This window comes from Lissotriton vulgaris, chromosome 10 (assembly GCF_964263255.1).
Source record: "Lissotriton vulgaris chromosome 10, aLisVul1.2, whole genome shotgun sequence".
In the NCBI taxonomy this organism is placed as follows: domain Eukaryota; kingdom Metazoa; phylum Chordata; class Amphibia; order Caudata; family Salamandridae; genus Lissotriton; species Lissotriton vulgaris.
This window is the reverse complement of record NC_141698.1, coordinates 943,755,145-943,780,858: the sequence shown is the minus strand read 5'-3', so window position 1 is coordinate 943,780,858 and position 25,714 is coordinate 943,755,145. Positions and strand designations below refer to the sequence as shown.

At 43.5% G+C, this 25,714-nt stretch overlaps 1 protein-coding gene across 2 annotated transcripts in view; it reads right to left on the bottom strand.

The window, feature by feature from the left end:
- LOC147689043 (serum paraoxonase/arylesterase 2-like) overlaps positions 1-25,714 on the bottom strand; it is a 385,360-nt gene that overhangs the window by 58,100 nt on the left and 301,546 nt on the right. For both annotated transcript variants that reach the window (XM_086941931.1, XM_086941932.1), the window contains exon 6: positions 16,984-17,184. In XM_086941931.1, the coding sequence (XP_086798057.1) occupies positions 16,984-17,184 (201 nt within the window). The remainder of the gene's footprint in view (positions 1-16,983; positions 17,185-25,714) is intronic.

The following is a 25,714-nucleotide window of genomic DNA, read 5'->3' as shown; positions in this document are numbered from 1 at the left end:
AAAAACATTTTTAGGGGGGCTTCATTCTTTTCTACTGTAATTCTACTAACGCTTCATTTTATTTTCAGGTGTACCTGAAGTATGCGGTTCTTTCTTGCTCATGGAGCTTGTCAAAGGCTATGCTCTGTTTGTTTTTTACTTAGAGGTTCTCTGTTAACCCCTTGCGTGCGGGGCGTATTCCCCGCCTGTGCTGACTCCGCCTTGCGCGGGCGGAGTCATGACGGAACGGTTCCGTCATCAGCACAGCTCAACCGACGCTGATGACGGAACCGTTCCGTCATCAGCATGGAAGGGGTTAACAAACAGAAGATTGTGTAAAAAATATTCACATAGGACCCCTCAACAAGAGTCCAACGGCTTTTATTATGCTATTTCCTACCTTCTCTGGTTGCTTGTTATACGTACTCATGCAGTCATGCATTTGCTTTCAATGTATCACGCCTTGTTTAAACAAGCATTTGCTATGCAATAGGTCTCGCATTATTTAAGTTTGAGCTATTAGTACTGTAAATGGCAATGTTTTTATTTATGCACTATTTTAATTTTCTTTGCATAAAAAGGTACATATACAATATTTCTTGTAGAAAAGTTAAACATTTTAATGATGTGTCCAAATAATTTTTATATGTACATTCGATTTGCAAACGGATGGGGTGGGGGGGGGGGGGGGAGGGGGTCTGAAAACTGAAGGAGGGCCTCGGGCAGTTTATCTGCAGAAAGCCCTGCATGTCTAAGGCCACGTCCCCTTTCCACATGGTGAATTCTCTTTTCAAGAGGGCAGGTCTTCCTCTGAGGTAACAGGGCAGCATCATGTGAAGTGCAGCAAGATGGGGTTGTAAAGCTTCTACAAGTGCTCACACTGAAACAGGCATAACATCAGCAAATATGTAGTCACCTTCACCATCCTTTACAGACTTCAGAAGATCTACACTAGTCCCAAACTGCACTCTAACTCGGACTGCGAGACTCCATTAGCAGCAGGCAGGGGAGAGATTCATTCATGAAGCTCGCAGTCCGTGTTTGGGAATAAAATCTGGGAAATGTTGAGGGTGACGACACATCTTACTGCAGCAGAGAAGCAGCCAATATAGTTTCGACAGAGGGAGGTGAATAAGTTATACAGTCCATCATCAAGATATGTATGTCAGCATTTCAGAACACTACAAATCTAGAGTGAAGGGAAAGACTCCACAGATCTTTCCAAGATTCCTTAAATACTGTTAACGGTGACATAGACTACGCCTGTGATTAAAACAGCCTTGCAATACACACTAGAATCAAATATTGATCTCCCTTAAGGTGCTGGGAACAGGCTCAAAGTGCAACCCACACAGACAAATGTAATGAAGACTGCTCCACTCCCCCAGCACTCCCTCAGACTCTAGCATAAACAAGTAGCTTGCATTCACATCTTTGTTTCCATAAACCAGCTGGCAGTTAAGGCTCTTGCGCTGAAAATTAAAACTGACACTGAGACAAAATTGATAAGTGTTTTACAAGTAGCAGCTCAAAGTCTAGGCCAAAATGTATAAAAAGGAGAGTGGATGCAGCAAAGTAAACAAGTAAATGTTCTGGCTGGACAAAATCAAACTTGATCAGGCTGGCACAAAATCATTCCCCTACGCTTTCAGACTGTACAGGATGTGCACGGTCTGGTCTTTAATCAAGTCATGCTTGCTCCAATAAACTCTGCAGCACGCTACATAAAACATTAAGGTCCTTGAGAAGAAACGGAACCAGCTGCAAAGCGCTGTCTATTGTAAAGATGAATCACAAAAGGAGGCAAAACAAACAAACCCACTAAGTCACTACAATTACTTCAAAAACTGTATGTGTGATAGTGCTCGAATAGCCTAAGCCAACTAAGAATCGTTAAAGGCACTAGATCTAGATCAGGGAAACTGGTGCAGTAGTATGTTTATTTATTTGTTACATGCTTATGCCTGAAGTTAAAAAAGAAAGTGTGCCTGTCTGAACACGGTGCGTGCTGCAGTCCGCCGCCGCCTGCGACCAGGAAGTCAGGCAGGCCAGGCGGGACAACCGGAAACAGGAAGTAGGAGGGCGGGAGCCTACCCCGCCTCCCACGGAAGAGCCGCAATTGTTTGGAGCACCGGAGCAGGCAGGAGCCTACCCTGCGCCCCGGTGCCGAAGAAGGGAGGAAGAGTCCTACTGCCGGTGAGGGACGTTGCACCAAGGAAGCCGGTGAGTGGGGCTTCGCCTTGTTGCTGGGCTGCGAGGGCGGGGGGCATGTGTGTGCGCGCGCGGCGGGGGGCATGTGTGTGCGCGCGCGGCGGCGGGCTGTGTATGTGTGCGCGCGCGGCGGCGGGCTGTGTATGTGTGAGCGTGTGTGTGTGTATGTGTCTTGGAGTCTGTGTGTGTGTGTGTGTGTGAGGGGGGGGGGGGGTTGCCTGTCTGGGTGCCTGCGTGTCTGTGTAAGTGCGTGTGCGTGTGCATGCATGCGCGTTAGGCTGACTTGCTGGGAGTATGGGAGGGAAGTGCACGGCGCGGCGCAGGACGGAACGTGCGCGTTCGCGCACCCAAATCTGCCTTCAAAGCTCGTGACGGTTTCTTGTCCTCCATTCCCCCGTGTCCGATAGCTATAAGTCTCCGACCCTGGACGCATCCTTCGGATGCGAATTCCAGGGCGAGACCTAAAAACAATGTCCTCTTAGCTCATTCGAGTCCCAAGAGTGTTTCTGTGCCAGCGTTATATTTATCTATGAGGGAAAAGGCTTTTGTTTATTAGGACTTCTCTCGCAACAATGTTTCACAATCTAGCGGTTACAGAAGATCAAACACGTGCCTCATTAAGCCAAGCTCACGAGTCGCGCCGCTTCTAGTCTTACATTTGGGGTCTCTCGCTCAAGTTTTCAAAAAAGTACCAAGAGATTCCTGTTGACTGGTCGCATTAATCACACCAGAATCTTTCAGTCGCCTCCTTACGAGTCTCGCTCTTACCTCAATATCAATTAGGATTGAGCTGCATTTTGTGTCGGACTCACGGGTACAATTATTTGCAGCAGACATTTTCGAGGAGGGGCCTCGCCTATTATAGTGTTTTAATGAGTTCTGGGATATGTGGTCTGGTTCTTAATAGCAAAGCAGTCAAGCCAAAGATGGTGCATTCTGGACAATTAATTATTTCACTTACACTGGCTCTATCGTGTTGTTTGTTTAGATCATATTGTTCACTCTTCTGCGGCAGCCTTTACTCAATACACCAAAACGGTGAATTCTAAAATATGCAACCATTATATTTTGGTTAGCTCTGTCAAATTGTTCAATCCAGTTACAGTGCTATTAAACTTCAGGATTAAATAAGCCTCTTTCTGAAGCAGTGCTTTTTCAATATCAAATGGGCATTTCGCTGCATTAATAGCAGCTAAGATTGTCCATTTAAATCCATTTTCCCCATGGGATTTCTCATTGAAATGTTCCACCATTGGGGCAGTGACCACCTTCTTTTTAATTTTTGATCTATGTTGTGTAGTCCTAGTGTTAGCCTGTTGATTTGTCTTCCCTATATAGATTTTCATACAGGGACATATTCTGGGGTACACTACATTTCTGGTTTTGCAATTAGTAAAGCCAGGTTTCCATTTTACACCATTGTTGGTGAATTCTATACCTTCTATTGTATTGTTGCAGGCCACACATTTGCCACACTTGGATGGCCTTCAACGGGTTTTAAATTCCATTGTGATAGCAAATTGCTTTTAGGTTTTGGTAATGAAATGTCTGCGGGCACTATTTGTTGACCTATGCTTTGGTTTTTTTTTCATAGCAAATATTGGTTTTGGAAAAGGACATTCAAGATTCTTCAGGATGTGCTAATTTTGAGTATGATTTGCTTAAATGTATTTGTGTCAGGTCCAGATGTTGTCACACATACTAGTCGATCAAGTTCTTTTTCCTCTTTTATTCAGAGGAGGCTTTCTCGAGGTGTAAACCGGGCTCTTTTTATAGAGTGCTTCAATAGTTTTTTGGGGTAGCCCCTTTCAATCATTTCTTTACAAAATTTTGCCGCATGTTCTTCAAATTCTATGATGTCAGTGCAATAACTCCTAATCCTAAAGAGTTGCCCATATGGGAGGTTTTCCTTCAGACTCCTGGGGTGGGCACTCTTGTGGTGCAGAATTATATTTATATGTCTTTTTTTATAGAGGGATGTTTTTAGCTGGTTTCCTGCACAAGTGATCTCAACATCCTAGAAGGTCATTTTAGTTTTGCAATAATGGATGGAGAACTTAATGTCCTCATGTCGGGCATTAATCCATTCGTGGAACGCCATTAACTCAATCTGGCTCCCCTGCCACAAGAGCCAGATATCGTTGAAGTATCGTAACCACGGTCTCATTTTGTCTTTAAAAGGGTTGTTGTTTTCAATAAATCTTTTCTCAAATTGAGCCATATAAAGGACTGCCATTTCTGGGGCATAAGAACATCCCTTAGCAGTAGCCTCAACCTGTATAAAGAATTGATCTTCAAATCTAAAGTAGTTCTTTTTGAGGGCTATCTTTGCTAGTTGTAAAATAAATGTTGTTGGAACTCTGTGGGGTCGTTCTCTGCTCTCTAGGTATAATTCCATCACTTCTAATGCCTCATTCCGAGAGCGATGTGACGTCTAATGTTACCATCATTGTGTCTGCTCATCAAATGGTATTCCTTCTACTTTTGTGATGAAGTCTGTAGTGTCTCGTAAATTTGACTGAACTTCTTTCAGGAATGGTTTTAGAAAGAAGTCCACATATTTTGAGATGGGTTCCAAAACTGAATCGCAACCCGAAACGATCGGTCTCCCCGGGGGATTATCAAGATTTTTAGGAATCTTTGGCAAAAAGTATAAAATTGGGGCTCTGGGGAATTTTTTAACCAGAAATTCATATTTTTTAGGTCCCAGGATTCCTCCTTCAATGCCCAATTGTAAGACTTAGAAAATTGTATCCTGTATGGCCTGTACTGGATCTTGTTTGACTTGTTGATACCAGGTTTTATTGTTAACCTGTGTTCTCCCTTCATTTAGGTACATTTCACGAGGCCATATGACCACTGCGCCGCCCTTAACTGCCTGTTTAATAATCACTGAAGTGTTTGATCTCAGAATTTGGATCGCTGTTTGTTTCTTCAAACTGATGTTCCTTTGAACATGCCTCTTAGTTTTTTCTAATCTGTCAATAGAGGACAGTACCAATTGTTCAAACGCAAATATTTGTTTAGGAATATTTTGAGTTGGAACAAATTTAGATGTATTTCTAAATCCAGTCACTTCCTTATTTGCAGTTGGTTCATTATTGGCAAAAAAGGCTTTCATTCAAATTTTTCTACATAACTCAATGGCTTCTAGTTTGAGCTTTGTATAATTTGTTTGCATGGGACAAATCTTAGCCCCAAGTTTAGGACAGTCTTATCTCTTGAGAGTTGTTTTTGAGATACATGGACCACAGTAGATGTTTCTATGATTTGTAGAAGCGATTCCTGGTTCTTATTTCCCATGGTGGTTTGAAACTTGCCTTTTGTTGCTGCCTGCCCTTGTCTAAAAAACCTGTTTTTTAGAGTTACTTCCTCTGGAGTCTGATCCCGAGGATTCAGAATATGATGTATCTGAGAAAGTAGAGAAACGGTTCTTTGATCTTCCCTGGTAAGTAGTGTGGCCTTTACGAGATTCAATTGAAGAATAAAAATCCTCTTTCAAAAATGGGTACACTTGCTGTATATTAAATGATTTCCATCTTTTTCAAATTTGGCACTCATTGTTAATAGTATTGTCCTTGAAAACTTGAATGTCCTTTTCTATTTTTTCGAGCAGAGCCTTTGCTACTGTGACAGATTGGTTAGTTGTAATCGCCTGGGTAAGTTCTTCAAGTTCTTCCAATTCTTTTTTGCATATCCTTTGAGCCGTTTCTATCGTATTGACTATAAGGTCTTGGCTGCAATTTGTATTAATAAAACGAAACCCTTTCTTATATTTGGCGTCCTCTATTAATAGCACAGGAACATTTTTCACCTGGAGCCCCCAACGAATGGTTCCTGCTTTTAAGTGCTCCAGGAGGAAATAGCCATGAAGCTCTGTAAGAAATGTGTTTATTGTGAAGGCATGTTAGTCTGTATACAGGGCATTGGAAACATTTTCTCGGTGCCAACCATAGCCCGAAGGCAGAGGTGGGACGGGAGCCTTTTTCTTAGTTTGAGTAGCACTTTGGGGCAAGGGAGTTTCGGTACTCATGATACGCTGACCTTGCGAAATCTCTTCATTCACATCAGAGCAGGATTCGGAGATGGATATGGGATCATCCTGTTCTTCCTCGGCTCCTAGTGCATTGCCAGTCTCGTGTTTGGAATCTTCTCTAAAGAGGTCCGGAATAGAATCAGTGTGTTGGCTCTGCATGTCATGACGTTGAGCCCAACTGACGCGGAGTGTTTCCTTTGAGCTGAAAGCTTTACATGCATCACAGTCCTGTTCGTTGTTCTCCAGAGATAAGAACAAGTTGCACACTTCATGTGAGTTGGTGTGCGGGAACTTTGCGTGGCACAGAGAGCAGAATTTAAATGGAGTCTCTTCCATCGACTGAGAGTGGGACCAATGTGGGTAGGCCCGATGGCCTTCCACAAGTTTCCCGATCGAAAAGAGTTTTTTGTATTTGACAGGATATGCGGAGAAAAGTGAACAAGTGATCAAAAACAATATGTCACGGGTAAGTGGAATGCGCACCAAGGGAAACCCGAGAAACTGTTTTGGAGCGCAGCAATTCACGTCCAAACCCAATGGCAGAAAAAGAAAATCTAACAATGGAGTCGATGTCCATGCGCACTATTATCGAAAGGAGGAGTCACCTCCCTCATGACTGGAAAGACTTCTTTGAAGAAAAACAACTTGCAAACATCCGGACCCAACACTAGATGGCAGGCGTATGCAAAGCATGTGATCTACAGGGCCACTGCCTCGAGCACCTTTTTGTTCTATCTTCCTAATACCATATATTTGACTCTAGCAAATTTCAGATTCAATACCAACTATGCAGACTTAAAGGTTCAGCTTCAAAACCTAATAAATTAGCATTTTTTTTTTCAGGGGAACATTCAGATGTAAAGAAAATTGTTGGACCTGCCGCACTCACTTAGCTAATGTGCAGGCATCCTGATCTTCTCAGCTTATTCAATTTAAGGACCAATAATGCACCGCTTACCATGCAATATTACAGTGCCAGCTAACTTTATTAAAGTTTCATGCTAATTCTGGGCTTTCAAACATGGCCTATTACTCTTTCTGTTAAGATAAGTCCACCTCAACTAAGAAGTGCAATGGTCGGCCCTCTTCTGAGCAAGCCAACTGTGGATCGTCATAAACCTTCTCATTATCAGCCTATATCACAACTGCCTTTCTTAGCCAAGCTTATAAAGCTAATAAAACTAACTATTTAAAATCCGTTTCAGGAATTTGTGTTCAGTCAAGCAGCATTCTCCAGCCCATGCAAAAAGAGGTTTACTGTTTTGTTGTAGCACTGAAATATTGAGGGTAGGTGTGCAGGATTAACTTCCTCCAATATTCCAATGAAGGTCTTCTGTTGGCTATAGCTCTCTTAGATCTATTTTCAGCCTATGACACAGCAGATCGCATCTTAATTTACTCTCTGGATGACTGCGGATCTTTCGATTGGAAGCAGGATTCGCTTCACCACAGGACCCTACTGAGGACATTATCCTTTATTGAACTCCACATTACCTAGAATGCGGGGTCTCTCCAAGGCTCAATTATTTTGCCTTGATTGTTTAATCTCTATGTTCTACCTCTAATGCATTATGTTGCATTATTTAAGTGTACTTATTTCACGTGAGCCGGCAACAGACAGATTGTGTTAAGAGCCAATAAAGCTCTTGACACTACTATAACTAATCTTCTATCTTGACAGCTACTGGGAACTGGATTAGTCACAACCACCTGCAAACAAACCCTGAATAAATACAAACTCGTATCCCATTTAAAGATCACCTATTGTTGGCAACACCAATTTTGGCCATCAACCCTCAGTCCACACTCTTGCCTAGTGGATTGTTTTAAAAGTTGTGGAGACAAAATTACGTTCAAGTTTAAAAAGAAGGCACAGATTGGTTCTTTTAGGAACGCTTTCTTTTCCCACCTATAGGTTTGAGAAGAATACTTCATTACTTCCCATAACACCATGTTAAAACAACTATGTGATTAGGTCTTCCATCCACATCACATCCTGGTTTTTCACAATGTGTTTTTTTTTATCAAATAAGCTTACTGACATTTCTTTTTTCAAAAGGCACATACAGTAATCTACATTCCGCATGGTTACTTATTTGAAGTACGTAATAGAGTCATCAAGTGTACATCACCATAGTTCAACAAGGACTTCATCAAGTAGCAATCCTGTACCACATTTCGGATCTTCTCACTCCATACAATACCACATTTCCCTTTTCACCTCCCTCTGCTCTCTCTGTGCTGTTGGCAATCACCCAGATGTTAATGTACTTTTAGGGGGCGCCCTCTGGACTTCTAAATTGAGGTTTCAAGGGCCAAACAAAGTCCATTTTAAAATAAAAAAAACAATGTCCACAGATAAGGGAATCAATTTAAGATGGAAATTGCCAAGAGCACCCCAAGGTGAAGAATTGATCAATAAAGCATGCAAACTGGCAATATAGTGGAAGGAGATGAAAATACAAACCTCAGGATAGATACATTTACTTAAGGCTATTTGGTTACATTTGCTCAAGCTGTATGGGCAATAAGATACATAACATACTGTTCTTTGGGTTGTTGCTTTAAATATTTGAATTCTGTTGCCTTATGGAACCTTGATATTAGCATACCTTGGTGAGAATTTCAGACTGAGTCAGTTACTGACTGAGCCTGGAACTGTCACCAAGGAACGCTGTGCACTATCCATTATACCACATTTGGAATAAACTCCTCTACTCTGTGCAGCTTCATCTTGCCTGAGATCTGGCTTCGACATTACATGTTTTTGTTTGACAAGCTGACAAACTCATAATGTAAATGTTAATGTATTTGAGCTTATATAGCGCACAGCTACCCGCAGTGGGTTTCCCGGCGCTTGCTTAGGGAACCCGTCCTGGTATTCCCCTGTGAGATAACCCCGGCAGGGTATCCACAAGGTGAAAGCCAGGCATCCCGCCGCGAGGGGCCGTTGTGGAGATTAAGCAAGCTATTGCCCAGAGTCGCAGAGTGTGAACCCGTGAGTCGAGAAGGCACCGGAGCGAGAATTATCGAGTCCGTGGAATTTTTGAGCCCAAGACCCGCTGAGGCAGGGAATTGAACACTGGTCCAGGGCCGATCTCAGATTCCGGGTCTGCCGCCTCTAACCCCTGAGCCACACTTCTCCACAATCCATAATCAATCTGACAGCACCTTTAATCGCCCTCATCTTGTCAAGCCTTTGGATATCTAATGCTGTTTTTACTGTCTTAACTTGGTGACCCATGCAGTACAGTTTGGGGGCCATTGTCATTCTTCTTAGTGTTTGCCTATAGAATTATTCAGACTGTTTAGTCTCTGTGCTTGTGCTGCACTCCTCAGGCTGCTGCCCCTTTGGCGAATTCATGCTCGAGCCTATATTAGCTTGCACCCTCTCCCAGATCTTACCGTGCTTATAAGCAAGGCTTGTTGAGGACATTGGAGGATGACAACTGTAGTGCTTACATTGTCATACATTCTTCTGGTTTGGGTTGAGAATCTAAAGCAGCGGCAGCACATTTCCAGATTGATTTTGCGGTGCACGGTTCCTGTTCTCTCACCTGGATATTTTTCCGTGAAGATTTGGAAACACCCCTCCTCCTAGCTCGTAAATTGACTGGCTGATTCAAGCTCAATCTGGAACAGTTCCTTGATCTGTAAAATCTATTGCCATCGACTCACAGTTTGACTGGCTTACAATTACTACAGGTTGATTCAAAGTTTTAGCAGCAATCTTGAAGCATACATATTAGGTACATACTGTTAGATGTTCCACTATTTGCAATTTGCAACCATTGTCCTTGGCTCTCCTTTCATTTTAAAGTACTTAAGGTACATCAACATGGAGAATGCGAACATTCCCACAGGGTTTCTGGCTGAAGGAGATGTAATGAGAATAAAATGGAAAAAGTGGGTTAAGTCAATCAATAGTGTATTGCAATTGAAGATTCTAAGCATGAGCCTGCAAGGAAACTATCTCTTGCAACATGAATCAGTTGACTCCAACTTTTGGCAGTCACGTGTGAGTCTGATGGCATACTAGATTACTATTTAAGAGATCAAATAGCTGTCAACTGTTCGCATGCAAACTCAGCAGAAACTGCTATGTTGTCATAATCTTAGCCTTGGGGAAACCTTTGGAGCTATCTAGAGGCATGGAATGATCTGTCATGGCAGCTAGGGAACTGAGAACGTATAAAAGCTTGTCAAATTTGAAATCTGCCAATGCCATTACTTCTAGGTATGCATTAGTAATTCAAAGGAGAATAAGAAAGTATAAAAATCTATAATATATACTAACAATTCATGTTTCAGATGTGGCTCCAACACATATTTTGCCAGTTCAAAAGCATGTCGAGCTCTGGGGAATACCTGCATGAAGTGTAATTAGGTTGGGCATTTTGCCAGAGTATACAGAAATGCTCAGAAGATAGTGTTTGTTAATGATTGTGATTTTGTTGTAGATATTATGAATGAATCTACTCAGTGTGTGACTAGGGTAGTGTTCTCTAATAAGACGGGGAAATGCCGCTTTACCCTAGGATAGCAGGAGATCCAGTATGTACCATTAGTGTGGGTGATATTGAAGTCAAAGTCACCATGGATTCTGGCTCACCTTCAAGTATTGAAACTAATGAGTTGTATTTAAAAGAGGGAGGCTCAGTACAGCTACAACCTCTTGACATTTGTACGGTGGAGTTCGACGGATTTAACATAGATATTCTGGGTTATTTCCTGGAAAAAGGTTTCATACAAAGGCAGAACAGTTTAAACAAAGGTATAGGTTGCCGAAAAGGGTTACAACCTTTTAGATTGGAGAGGTCAAAGAGCTTTTGGCTAACCCCAGGCGGAGCTGGCGTAGTGCCACTACATGGAGTTCCAAGGAGTTGGGAAAATAATCTGTGGATCTCCACTGCGCTCCCCTCCATGCCTCCACCCCCTAATAAAAAATATTTTAAATGAATTTAAGAAGTAAAATCACACTTACCTGTAATGTGGCCTCGTCAGGCTGCCCTCCTCCTCCTCACCGTCCCTCTCCTGCAAAACACCCTACGTCGGACATACATCTTGCGCGAAATACACAAGCGTGCAAGCAGGCGCAGTTCTCACAAGACTGCAAACCCCCTATGTACATCTTACGAGAAATGCGCATGCGTGCATGAGTGCACATGTGCAGTTCTCGCAGGACACATGTCCGACTTAGGGGGTTTGCAGGATAGAGACGTTGAGGAGGAGGACAGTCTTAAGATGTCACAGTACAGGTAAGTGTGTTTTTTCTTTTTAAATATTTTTTATTATGGGGTTGTAGGAGTGGAGCCTATTTTAGCAGGGGGGTGGCTATCTCTGCTCCGGAGTTGGAGTATTGCCTAAACTCTGTATTCTCAGTGGAGCGCAAGGTAGGTAAAACTCTGCACACTCCACTGGCGGAGCGGAGTTCTCTGTCTGCCCTTACTTTTGGCATGGTTTTGAGACCAGGCACTAAATTTATGATCCCCTTGGTTAATGTTTCTTTGTCTGCATCAGCTTAATTAAATCATTTGCTGGATGTGTACAAACCTTTCTTTGAGGAGAAATAGGGTATTGTCTTGTCAAAGGATTTGGACATAAAATCATTTTGAAGGATCATGTAATTTCTGTTATCCACAAGGTTTGGAGTGTTTCATTGAGTATTAAAAGCAATTTGAATAAACATTTAGAAAAGCCGTGTTCAGAGAAAGTCTAGTTGATTTTTCTCAATGGATATATCCTATCATTGTAGCTATTAAAAAAAAAAGCTTAAAAAACCAGGGGATATTACATTATGTGTGGACCTTAGGCCTTTAGAGAAGAACATCTGGGTAGACTGTTTCCCTCTTCCCAAGATTTAGGAGATATTGTCTCAAATGGGTGATGCCACATTATTTCCTCCCTAGACATAAGAGCAGTATATCACCAGGTGGAACTTCAATCTTTAGACATCTTTAACATTCCTTTTGGGTCTTTCAGATTCTTATGCATGTTGTTTGCCTTGGCATAGCAGCATTGGTGTTCTAAAAGTTGATGTTTAACATGTATGGGGATATGACGAATGTTATAGTCTACCAAGATGACATTGTTATCCTTACTGACAAAATGAGCCACATGCAAGTATTGAATGTTGTATTGAAGGTTTTGTAGGATCATGGCATTACAGTCAAGAGAAAAGTGTATGTTTTGGATGAAGAGATTGATATTTAGTTCATCATATTTCCGGTGAGGGTATTAGACCCATATCAGAATTAGTGGATGTCAGTAGAAGTAGTCCTGCACCAAAAGATAAGGATCTTTTGAGATCTTTCATGGGTTTGGGAGTGTTTTATGGATACTTTTGCTCTACAAACTGAACTGAATGGAAACTACTGTGGAAGATGAAAAGTTTGAGTGGGGGTCTGAACAGAGCTGCGAATTTAAAGGGCAGAAGGATTTATTCATACGTGCCCAGGGTCTTTGTGGGTTTAAAGATGATATGAATTCTGTTGTGACTGTTGATGCTAGTGGTATGGACCTTGGAGCTGGTCTGATTCAGATAGTGGAGTGTAAAGAAAACAATGTTGCTTTTGACTCGAGATGTCGCACTAGGATAGAGTGTAACTATAACAGTATAGGAAGGAAGGCACTGTCTTCTGTTTGGACACAAAACAATTGTTCACTTATTTTTGGGGGAAGAAAGTTTTCACTTGTCAATGGTCATAAACCTTTGGTTTATATGTTGCTTGAGAAAAGCCTCAATAGAGCTAGCAAAGGTTAGTGAGATTGTTATCAAGAATGCACAATTTTAATTTTGAAGTACTAATATTTAAAGATCAAAAGTAAACATAGCACTTAGAAGCAATAAGCACCTATGGGGGTTTTCTGGTCACGTTGAAACAGTGCAAAGGCAAGAGTTCAGGCTGACTGCGATGGCGGCTGTGGGACAATTCCAGGAACCACGCAAAGCCCGATGAACAAAGTACCTTGATCCTGGTTGCAACAGCAAGATGCAGGGTGCAGCCAAGTGATACGTCAATGTAAATCCCGCAGTCGAGGTAATGGGACAATTGTCTCAACGCAACAAAGGCAATTTAGTGGTTCTGATGATGACGTCGCCTTCCTGATAGGAGAGCTGACTGAACCCCTCCTCAGCACCAGACATCGCCATAGCCATGCCGGAAGGCTAAAGATAACCCGCAAGGACCGCACCAACGGAGTAGGAGGAGGAATCACCATTGTCCACCGGAACACTCTTAAAGTCTCGACCAACACCGACAACATCCTCAGCACCACTGAACACATCAATTTCCAGATCCACACCGACCCAAACACCACCCTGAGAGGAACCCTCGTCTACAGACCCACCGGGCCCCAACCACAGTTCAGCGACTCCATCGCCGACTTCGTCAGCACATATGACCTCGCCCCATGGAATACATCCTCCTCGGGGACCGGAACTTCCACCTCGAGAACAACAATGACTCCAACTCTTCCACCCTGATAGACAACCTCCCACGCCGCTGGCCACATGCTTGACCCCATCTTCTCCGCAAGCCCCCACGTCTCCTTCAACCACACCACCGACCTCCACTGGACCAACCACCGTTGCATCCACTTCCCATTCTGGAAACCCATCACACACCACCACAACCAAAAGTTGCCTCGCCGCTGCTGGTGCAAAGTTACCGACCTAGGGGTCATCCTCGAATCCACTCTCTCCATAACGAAGCAGGTCAATGATGTCTCTTCCTCCTGCTTCAACACTCTCCACATGCTCTGCAGAATCCACAAGTGGATCTCTACCGAAACAAGAAGAACGGTCACCCAAGCCCTCGTCAGCAGCAGAATAGACTAGGGAAACGCCCTCTATGCAGGAGCCTCGCCCAAACTCTTGAAACAGCTCCACCTCATCCAGAACGCCTCTGCACGCCTTATCCTCAACATCCCTTGCCACAGCCACATCACACCCCACGAGAGACCTGCACTGGCTCCCAGTCAACAAGTGGATACCCTTCAAGCTCATCACCCACACACACAAGGCACTCCACAACATCGGACCAGCATACCTCAACAGCCCACTCCGCTTCTACAACCCCACCCACCAGAATAATAATAATAATAATAATAATAATAATAATAATAATAATAATAATAATAATAAAAGAAATTTGTAAACCACTGGTTACACTACAACAGTGTGTCCCCGCGCTGTGGATACAGGCAATAAAAGAGCCACCACAGCTATCCCGGCTAAAGACAGGGGTGGGAGCCACAAACAACCTCTGATCCTCTTCTCAGGGAATAGGTGAGTCTTTAGCTTCAGACGGAACCTCATCTCAGACGGTTCCATCCGGAGCTCAATACAAAGTGAGTTCCATTGTTTACTGGCTAAGTACCTAAATGATCGTCCGCCCATCCGTGCTTTGTAAATACGTGGAACCTGAAATTGCATACTTCCTATGGATCTCAGAAGCCGCTTGGGACGGTAAGATCAGGGCGAGGTCAGATCCACTGACCTCGCCCTCACCACTGTGCCCCGCATCAGAAGAGTGCCTGCCGGTGGCAGATCATTCCCACCTCGCCGCCAAGACATGGAACACCCTCCCCATCCACCTACGGCAGACCCAAGACCTACTGACCTTCAGAAAACTCCTCAAGACCTGGCTTTTCGAACAGTAGCAGCCTCCCCACCCCTTAGCGCCTTGGGACCCTCACGGGTAGGTAGTGCGCTTTACAAATGCTATGATTGATTGATTGATGAAGCGCCAGAGCCGAGATGCATTGGTTCCTCAGCTAATGCACAAGTTTTCTTCATGCTGTCGAGGGGATGTGTCAACCATCTCTCCCTGCAGAGGCGGGGATGCAGCGGTTTCCGATGCGTCTGTTCAGGAGGCACTACGCTGGACCCGATGCAATGCGCTGGTTCTGTTCCCACAACTGCTGCAATGTTTTGATTCTGCTTCAAGCAGCAAAGGATGCATCGGTTCCACTGGAGCAAGCACCAGGGTTCACTTCCAATGAGCCAGGCACAGCAGCAGGAGGTGAGACGTTGATATCCCGAGTCTCAAAACAGGAGGCAAGCCAGCATGCCCTTAGAGATCACCCTGATTTCAAGCAGAGTGGAAGTCCTTGTAGCACAGCAGTTCTTACAGGCATAGTTTCTTTATAGGTCCAGAAGTGTTTGATTTGATGGGGTCAGAGACCCAGCACTTATACCCAGTTGTGCACTTAAAGTTGTGGTGACTTCAACAAGGGGCTTTGAAGGGCACAGAGATCCTCCATTCCCGGACCTGGCTCCAGAATCAATACATGGGGGTATGCAACACTTTATGTAGGGACAGGACACTGCCCATTCAGGTGTGTCAGCGACTCCGTCCCATCTTACCCAGAATGACCCATCAGGAGGCAGGTGGCCACTCAGTCACACCTAACCTTCCTTTGTGAGTGCTTGTCTAGAGGAATGCACAAGGTCCAGCTTTCACCCACCGCAGACATGTATTGGACTGCAAAGATTATTGAATACATTTCCTGAACCTTCAGTAAAATCTTCTAGTTCCAGAGAACACTTTATATGAGAGGAATGTCTTGAAAATTATTTTCTCTTACAAAAACTGTGCATAAATTTACGGTAGATTTACTTCATGTACACTTTTGGTTGAAAGTTTGCTTACACTAAAGTATTATCTGAGGATCTGAAAGAAATGCCCACAGAAAGGACACGATTTAAGAATGCCCCTTTAAGTCAGACATTTACTCCAGTAGGCTTATGTCTACGTTCTGATGCTTTAGGAATTCACTGTAGAAGATTCACATGACAATCTTATGTGTAACTTTTTGCGGAGGTATATTTTTTCTTTTGCCTTCATAGGTAAAATACGTTCAAGTACTACATTGGCAGAAAAAGATTTATAGCTGCACAAGTAAAACATATGTGAAGGTAAATATGTCCAACCCCATGAACATATAAAACTAGCCATTGTCTTGGACAAAATATTGCTTGCCATCACAAGAACTACTGAGTCAATAGCAGCAGAAGAGTTTAGATTTGTTCCTTAACCATGGATGATAGTTAAGGCACAGCCCACAATGGAGCAGTCCTGCAAAACAAATGGACATCTGGAGATAGATCACAGTAAATCCCCAGCGGTGCAGCAAGTATTTGTACCTGTTCGTTGCATTCCTGAGGGTCATCTGTAGGGCAGAAGATGCTGCAACGCCCAACAGTTGAACTCTCTCAAAGTCAAGGTGGCATTGCTCATGAGTGAATGCTTTTCTGTAGCACACACACACAATAGCAGGCATGAGCACGAAGCAAAGGCTCTTGGGAGATACATTGCCAGAGTTTCACCTAGAAAGGGATACCCAAATTCTGCTTCCCCATACCAGAGTGCACAGTTTATTAGCAGGGCATAGAAGATTTAATTGCCGCTTCGAGACGTTGGAGCAGTCAAACACTGCACCTGCATGCAAGTGATCTACTGGCAGTGAAAAAAATTGAGTGTATATTCTTCAACTGCTGCTATGCCTTTCACCCCTGTGATCCGTCCAGTGCAGGTGCAAAAGAGTTCACACGTGCACTGGAAAAAGCATGGTTTGTTGTAATCGGGCACAAGGCTTCAGACTCTTCCAGGTGTACCCAAGAAGTGTGTGCACAGCACAGACTGGGAGCACGCGCTACCATGACCCTGGGCACGTTATGATCTTTGACAAGCATCTTAAAAATAGCCATTCTTCAACAAATCATTTTTGAAAAGTTTAAAATATATATGTACCTGTTGTCAAGTGACATGGTAATCCCATTGGCCGAATTAAATCCAGCGGCAACTTCTTTCACTTCCTTTGGACTGTAATAAACAACATTTGTCCATGGCAAACCAAGAAAGAACTCTGCAGTTCTACCAATGCCATTCAGAAAATAATGATCATTGGTGGCATAAAAACTGTCAGGTCCCACAGCGACTATATCATTCACACTAGAACAAGAAAATATAAAACATGGTTACAATTATTAAACTTTGCCCCTGGTTACAACTTGATAATATACAGTGCATTTTAATATTTGTATATGCTATTTTAAATTACTCTATAAAGTTTATAATGCCTTTACATAACTCATATAGAAAAGTTTACATTATTCAAATATGTTATCTAATTAGTATATATATTTTATGTTAACCTAAACCAGTAATTTACCAAAACCATTTGTGTTAATGTTCTTCAACTATTCTCTTAAATGATTTTGTGTGAATGAATACAAGACAAGACAAATCTAGTTATGCATATTGTTAGACCTGGAATTCAGGTTATAGATGCTCATGATAAAGCATGGTGTTGATACTCATGACATTGTTGGTTTGTGGGCATCAGAGATCAAATCTGAGTTACATGTTCAAGCACTGGTCAAATGCAGGAGTGGTATAATATTTGTCAGGTGTTGAAGAACTTGCCCTTGATTCCAGCTGTTGTGTGGTGCTGAGATGTAAAGATCAAATCAAATCCACTAACAGTCTGGTTCCATGTTGCAATGAGCAAAGTATTGGTTCTAGAAGAGGTGGTGATGGACAGTAGACAGCTCAGGTGAAGTGAGCCTGTGATATGAGGGGAAGATGTACAGTGATGCAAGTGGGGAGCACTCGGACAGCCCTAGGAAGAAATATTGTAAACATTTATAAGATGTATGAGAACATGGCATTGAGTAAACTCTTGTGCAGCAGTGGACATTAGACCATTCTGCAAGCAGAGATGATATTTGGTTATTTTCATCCCCGGCTGGGAGAGCCACTGTACTGCTTTGGTAAACAAAGGACCCTAGATCAGGCTTGATAACAGATGTTGGAGTTGTTGAATCCTAGTGTTGAGTGGTGTCGATGGTTCTTTCTATACATCTTCTGCATTAGTATGACTTCGAATGAAAATAAATGATGCTGCAGCTAAAATGGGTCAGTAATATGAGGGACAGTACTAAGGGTCTCATGTTCTCTAGAACACAGACAGAAGGTGAAAGCAATCATTAGGAATGTGTTCAAATCAGAGAGGAACCCCTGGTCAAAATATCTCCAAAGATCAGTTGCCACCCTCCAAATAGATCAGCACTTGAAGTAATACTGAAAAAGCAAACAAGAATACTTTCAAAAACAAGTGACATGGGAAAACTTCAGAACGCACCACTATTACAAGTTGTGGAAAAATTATAAACCAACACGTAGCAACATTGCCTCCGCCCGCAGACATATCTCCACTGTCCCTTTCTAAAAAGTTGCCTTCAGCTAAATAATGGTAGCAAGTCTGATGGGTCCACAGTCTAAAGTGCCTCATGCAAGCAATCATAAGAGAGGTGAACAAGATCTGAAAGACTACACCGGTAAAGGACAACCCTAGATCAGGCTTGCAATCGCAGGAAAGTGGAAAGTCCATAGACCACACGAGCAACGCCTGCTCATCAAACCCTCTTCAGGGCAGACAATCTAGGTGCAGCCCCTCCCTAAATGTTCCAGCGCACACAGAATAGTAACTGTACTGGACTGCCCTAACTGAATCCTTCAACCTAGGTACCGCCCCACCTGAAAAATACTTTAGCGCGTACAGAATGGCAATTGTGCCATCATGAGACCAAAACAATTTAACAGGACTGCGCTCTGCCATTGACGTATCAACTTTGCCACCCACTGCCCCCTGTCTTTATCAGTAACAAGCTTTATTCGAGATTATTTCTCATAAAAGCACAGCATAAAATTGAACATTACAGAATAAAAACATAACATTTACAAATATAAATTCATATAGGCATTCTGTGCAGCTCATACAATATTAGCGTAAAAAATTTACATGTGAAGTAGTTTTACATTTTTAGACAATAAAGATAAAAGGAAAACCTGACTGACTGATCCCCCCCAGAAATCGTCGCCTGATTGCCCAGGCCCATCCCAAGTATTTAGCTACCCCAATGACTATCGATTCATGAGTTGTTGTACACAAAATTCTTAAAGCCACTGCACTGTCACGTGTCCCCAGGTTTTTGCATACAGGTGTGAGCCATAATCTCCTGGGTGATGAGTAGGCTTTACATACAAATAGAAAGTGGCCTACACTCTCCTCAGCATTTTCACAAACTGGGCATAACCTACTAGTCGACCTATGCCAACCTGCCGTTAGTTTTTTTAGGGGAATAGATCCGGATCTTACCTGGAAGACTAGCTTCCTATCCATTGGTACCGTAATAGTATCCCAATAATTTTCTAAGATAGGAAAAATTTTTGTCTCCAAGAAACGACCAGCCATAGAGTCAGACCTAACGTCTTTCAGCAGATTACCACCCACCCAATCCCAATATTGTGATTTGAGGGCTTCTTTGCTTGGGAACTCCTCTTCCACTGGGTTATTCCAAAGATTGGAAAACCCCAGGTTAATTAGCATGGCCCTTAGATTTTTAAGCCATTTTATCTTGTGGAAGATGTCTTCCTTAATTATCCAAAGAAAACCCTCTGCATATTGTCGGATCTCTGGAGTTGTCCAAAGACGTCTCCAGTAGAGAACAGGGCGCAATCGCGCTCTATCGGTAATTGGGCGTCTACCCAGCTCCAGGAACAGTGGTATTAGGGGGGTGCTCTGTGGAAGTCCTGTAATCCCTCTGAGGAACTTGTTCTCAGATGTCTGTAGGGACGCAAGATTGTCCCAAGCCCATAACTCCGCACCATATAAAGTGGCACCTAAGACCTTTGCATCGTACACTATAAGTGCGGGTTTAATCGGTTTTGTCTTGGATTTGCGGTGTTCTCCCCTCAAAGCACCTGAAAGCTGTTGATGTTTTATGGCCACTTTTTCCAAATGATGCGACCAGCCAGCGCCCTCTGCTATCTGTACCCCTAAATATGTGAACTCCTTAACAGTGTCTAACTTGCAATTATTTAGGGTTACCTTGGGATAGATTCTACGGCGTGGGGTAAAGGCCATTAGTTTCGTTTTCCCCACGTTTACTTCAAGCCCGTGCTCTGTGCAAAAAATATCAAAAATATTTAATGCACGTTGCAGCCCTGCAGGGGTTTTAGACAAGATAAGGGTATCATCAGCGAACATCAGGATCGGGACCCTGACTTCCGCTAACGAAGGAGCGTCTACGCTTGCTTCCAACATTCGCTTGACAATCCCATTAATAAATAATGAGAAGAGTAAGGGAGCCATAAAACAGCCTTGTCGGACACCCCTTTCCACGGGGAAATCCGAAGTTGACTCGCCATTCCCACCCCACTGTACTCTTGCGAAAATGGATTCATGTAGACGCATAATTAGTGTGAGCAAATCAACAGGAATTCCCAGCTTTTGCAAAACCAACCATAGCTTAAACCTGGGGACTAGATCAAATGCCGCCCGCAGGTCGACAAACGCGACATACAGGCAGCCTCTTCCTAGTAAAACCGTCTTCCACCGCAGTATGGTAAAGCGGAAGACCTGGTCAATGGTGCTGGTTGCTCGCCTAAATCCAGCTTGATATGGGGAAAGGGCGTTGTTGTCGTCAACCCAGTCCATAAGCTGGTTTGCAACCATTCTCCCCACTACTTTTTGCATGGTTGCTATTAGGCTTATGGGCCTATAGTTGGCAGGCAGTGAGCGATCTCCCTTCTTGTGAATGGGAATAATAATTGCACCTTTCCAAAGGTCGGGGACCACCCCCCCCTTGGCTAGGGCGTTTGCTACTAAAAAGATATACCTCACCCATCTCGTCATATCATACTTGAAGATATCCTGGGGTATCCCATCTAGCCCTGGCGCTCTCCCACATTTCACGGAACTAATCGCGATTTCTACTTCTTTGGGGGAGAACAAATTGTCAATAGCATAGACTGGCGTTATGCCCTCACCTACCCCGGGGTGCATGACTTCGGCATATTGTGGTCTGAAGTAGTCAACCCAGGCATCTTCAGCTACATTATTATCAGGCTTTGCTGGGCCACCTCCTCTACCCCACTTAATAATTTTCCAAAAGGTCCTGGAGTCCTTATTACTAGAAGCCTCTTTTAGCTCGGCCCAGTGGTCTTCGTCCCATTTCCTTTTGGCTTGAAAAATGGCCAATTTGTACAGTTTCCTTGTCTCTTTTATTGCAGCACGGTCCCTGTTTCTAATAGCTTGTCCCAATTCTAGTCGTGCAGATCTACATTGGCGATTGAACCACCTTCCAACATCCTGGGTTTTCCTCCCTTTCTTACTCTTGGTCAAAAAACATGGTTTGAGGAGGGAAAATAACTTGTTGTGGATATCAGTGATATCCCTAGCCCCAGGAACTATTGGATCTGCCGCCTCCATTGCGGTAATTGCACTATCAACCTCATGGTTGATATAGGTCATGGTTTCCTCGTTAGCCAATACCCTTGGCCATTTTAGCCTACGTTCGTCGTTGCTCATGACTGGAATCTGATCATTCCTTAGGTGCAAGTTTCCCACTCCAACATTCCACCACCTATGGGTCACACAAAGGGGGTTATGATCACTTTCTACTCTAGGCCTAATGGCCATATCAATAACCCCCTGCCACAACTGGAGACTACATATTATATAATCAATTCTGCTCCTGCTGTTACCGTTATCAAAGGTACAACTACCCTCCTTATCCCCTGGGGTTCTCCCGTTCAGTGCTCTTAGACCATGTTCCATACAAATAGCATTTAGTAATAGGATGTCTTTTGTCCACCGTGGGACGGGGTTTAAACATAAAGATGGTACTCCCCAAAGATTGTCCTCATCCTTCCCTAAGGGATCATTTGTGCAGTCTAAAGGTTCAAAAGTCCTATTAAGATCCCCGGCTATTATTACCCTGCTATCTTGGGACTTGGTCTCTAAGCAGGCAGACAACAGCTCTAAGGTGGAAGAATTGGTTGTATTACTGCCTCTTACATAAACGTTGTACAAATCCATTGACAAACCTTTATCTGTGGAGATTCTTAGCAGTTGTAAATCGCTAGTTCCCAGGTCCAACATTTTGATGGTAATGTCCAAGTCCTGTTTTATCCATACAGTAAGGCCTCCCATAGGCCGACCCCTTCCACCTTTCGATGCTGGTATCGAAAAGTTTAAATAACCGAAACAAAAGAGGGGGTCACAAGCCCAGGTTTCTTGGAAACAACAAACATCAAACCCACAGATATATTCCACCCAAGATTGGGAGTCTAACTTACTACCCAACCCTGCAACATTCCAGGATAGAAGCGTACCAAAGCTAGACTCAGTCCCATCATGATTGTTAATATTAGAGGACACTTGGGAAATCATTGGGCTTTCGATGTTGTTGACGACCTTCCCAGGATCATCAGTGGGGTCAACAATCATATTAGCTGTTGTTAAGGGTAATTTCACAGTACTAGCATTTATATTTTCCATCCCAGTACCTCCCTCTGCAACAAAACTCCCCTTCTCTGTGTAACCAACAGTTAAGATTGTAACAGTAGTACCAACATGATCTTCACAGGCCCCCTTGGACTCATTATTGTTCCCTCCATTACTACTGTTCAACTCTCTAGTGATTTGTCAACATCCCCATCCCGGGTCCTGCCATCCAGCATGAGGATTATAGTTTGTACATGTGGTATAGTTCTGACCAAATAGTGGAGCTGGTGTGGAAGTGATTGGCCATGGTGCAGTAGGGGGGTTTAGGGGTTCATTAAGCAGGCTAGTCAGTACACTGGTTGGGCGGGGGTAGAAAAAGGTAAGATCTACAATTCCAATACCTCCCTTGTTTGTACCCCATCCCTGCCTAGTTATCCATCCCGCCACCCTTGGATCTTGGAAGTTGACCACAATACAGTCCCCACCCAGACTTTTCGGTGTATACCCTATCCAGTCTATTCTCCTTACCCCTATGATTAACCCATCGATGTCTCCTGGGAGAGGTCGATTCTCCCTTAACCAGTGCATGATCTTATTTTTGAGCATCTGGAAGGTTTCTCTCTGCCCTATAGGTAATGGTGGAACATTTATACGGACTGCTACATAGGGGAAGGAATCCGGAGTAAGATTAACTGGGAGTTTTCTGTGTGGTGGCTTTGTCAAGGGAGGTGGGATTGATTTGGAAACTGTAGGAACAGGACGGGGTGCAGGTTTCAACACCAACTGGTTATTAGTTGGTTGGGTTGGTACTAGAACTTTACCCGCTGGAGGACATACATTAGCCCCTTTCCCGACCGCAAGATTGTTTGGAACTATCTGCTTGTTGGTTACTTTTGTAGGTACTGGAACTTTACCCGCTAGGGGGCATACGGTAACCCCTAGACCAGCAACAGGAGATGAATTTTGTGACTGGAGTACCATAGACTGAGATGGATTTGTAGCGTTAGGCTGAAGTTGAACAGGGCCTGAGTGTACCAAATCAGTAGATTTGGTAGTTGTGTTGACAGTGGTGTTACTTGACTTAGAGGGTAAAGGGGGGTTGTTTTGAGGCCTTCTTCCCTTATCTTGAGTGACAAGGTTAATATTGCCGTGGGGCTTTGTACTTACATCCACCCTAGCATTAGCTTTAATCAAAGATTTTGTAGAATAAAAGTTATCTAATGTTGCCTGCTCAAAGTGGTTTAACCTATCAGAAAGCTTGGCAATTCTATCCTCTATCGGGGTAAGTATTAGTCTAAGTAATTTTTCTAGCTCAGGGAGCAGATTTGCAAGTGATAGCAACTTAGCGTTAATTGGTAAGGCAGACTCAGGGCAAATTTTCTCTTGAGAGTCTGGGCTATCCGAAGGAGCAAGGTTTGCGTTCTGAACACTTTCTATGCTATGGTTTTCTTCAATAACAGCCTCTCTGGTAATCACAGTTTTGTGTAGCTTCCTATGCTTTTGAGGGGGTTTGGCCACAATTTTACATTTTCTCGGTGGGGCTGTTCTTTTCCTTTTGGACCCAAGCTTAGGTTGAGCCAGGATAACCTGGGCACCTGAGTCAGGGAGCAATGTAGGGTGAATATAACTCCCACTGGAATTGTTCAATTCTGTAACAATTTCCTTATTTATTATTTGTGCCTGTCCTTCAGGTTATTCGTTGGCAACTGGAAGATTTACAGAAGATAATGGAGTTACCAGGGTGGGATACGTTAGAGTTAGGTGCTTGTCCGTAGAATTTTTAAGTAGTTCAATTGATAGTCTGCGCTCTGCGCGCCTCTCGGCCAAGGATAACTCTTTGTCAATTGAAGATGAACGATTAAAAAAGAATTTATCCAAAGGGCCAATTGCCAGTGGACCAGTCTCAACCGGTGGAGTAGTCGAACGGGCGCTGGCAGTACTTGTTGAGGCAGACATTGCCCTACTTCACACCAATAGGATACAGTATATCAGATTTCACTTACTGGAGAAGGAACCGTGGAGTACTTGTCAGGGGGATGGCTCAGCCCGGCCCCCTTCGGCCTCTGACGGCCACAGACGGTCCCGCCCTTGTCCCGGGCTTCGCGCAGCGGGTTCCGCGAGGCGTTGGTGGAGATGCAAGGAATCCACAGGCAATCCAAACAGCAAGGCAGGTTTGTCAAGGTGTCCCACGAAGTGCAGGGCAAGCCAGTATTTGATCACCCGGTCGTTGGGGGCGGGGAGGGAGAGCAGCCCAGGTGGAACGGGCGGGGTTACTGGGACTCCTGGGAAATGTAGTCCCAGCCCTCTTGCTCGCAGCCCTCAGCCCCTGTCTTACCCCAGCAGCAGCTAACAGCCCACGAAGGAGAGCGCCCCTCCGCGAGGCGTTGGTGGAGATGCAAGGAATCCACAGGCAATCCAAACAGCAAGGCAGGTTTGTCAAGGTGTCTTTATAACTTTAGCTAGATAATCTAGCTGCATCTCACCATATGCTACCAGCAATCCATCCGCTTGAAGCTCTTTGTAAAGTTCAGGCCAGCATTTCATTATTGACTACGCACTTTATTGTTCTGTATGTATGTGATTCACTGCTTTTCTTAGGTTTTTTCTGCACATATTTCTGTTTTATTACATTTTAACGTATTTGCCTACTCATGATCATGTAGATTTGCTCCTTTATGCCCTGCACATTGTAAAGATTTTAATTAATCATACATGCCACCAGCACCATCAGCTAGAATGACTGTCCAATACTCAAGCCTAGCATCTTACTAATGACCACGCGCTTTATAGTTCTGTATTATGTGGTTCGTTGCGGCTACATTGTCTTGGCTTTATCTGAACATATTGACTTTTTGGTTTATTTTAATGCATATGTCTGCCCAGGATCAAATGTATTCGTTTCTTCATGATCCGAACATTGTAAAGATTTTAAATAATTCCGCAATAAACTTCAACTACTTGATGGAGCAAGGATTTGCATATAACGCAACTTGCTTGTATTCAGTCCTCTCAACATAATGTTAATGAATTAATCAACATGTTTGTTCTATTAATATCGCATTTTACATAAACATTGGGTATCCAGATGAAGCTTGCATATGTGTTTTACTAACAATAACTTGCTTGCATTAAAATGGCTGATGCTACGCAGGATTTTCTATTGCGCATGCGTATGTCATAATCACGTGA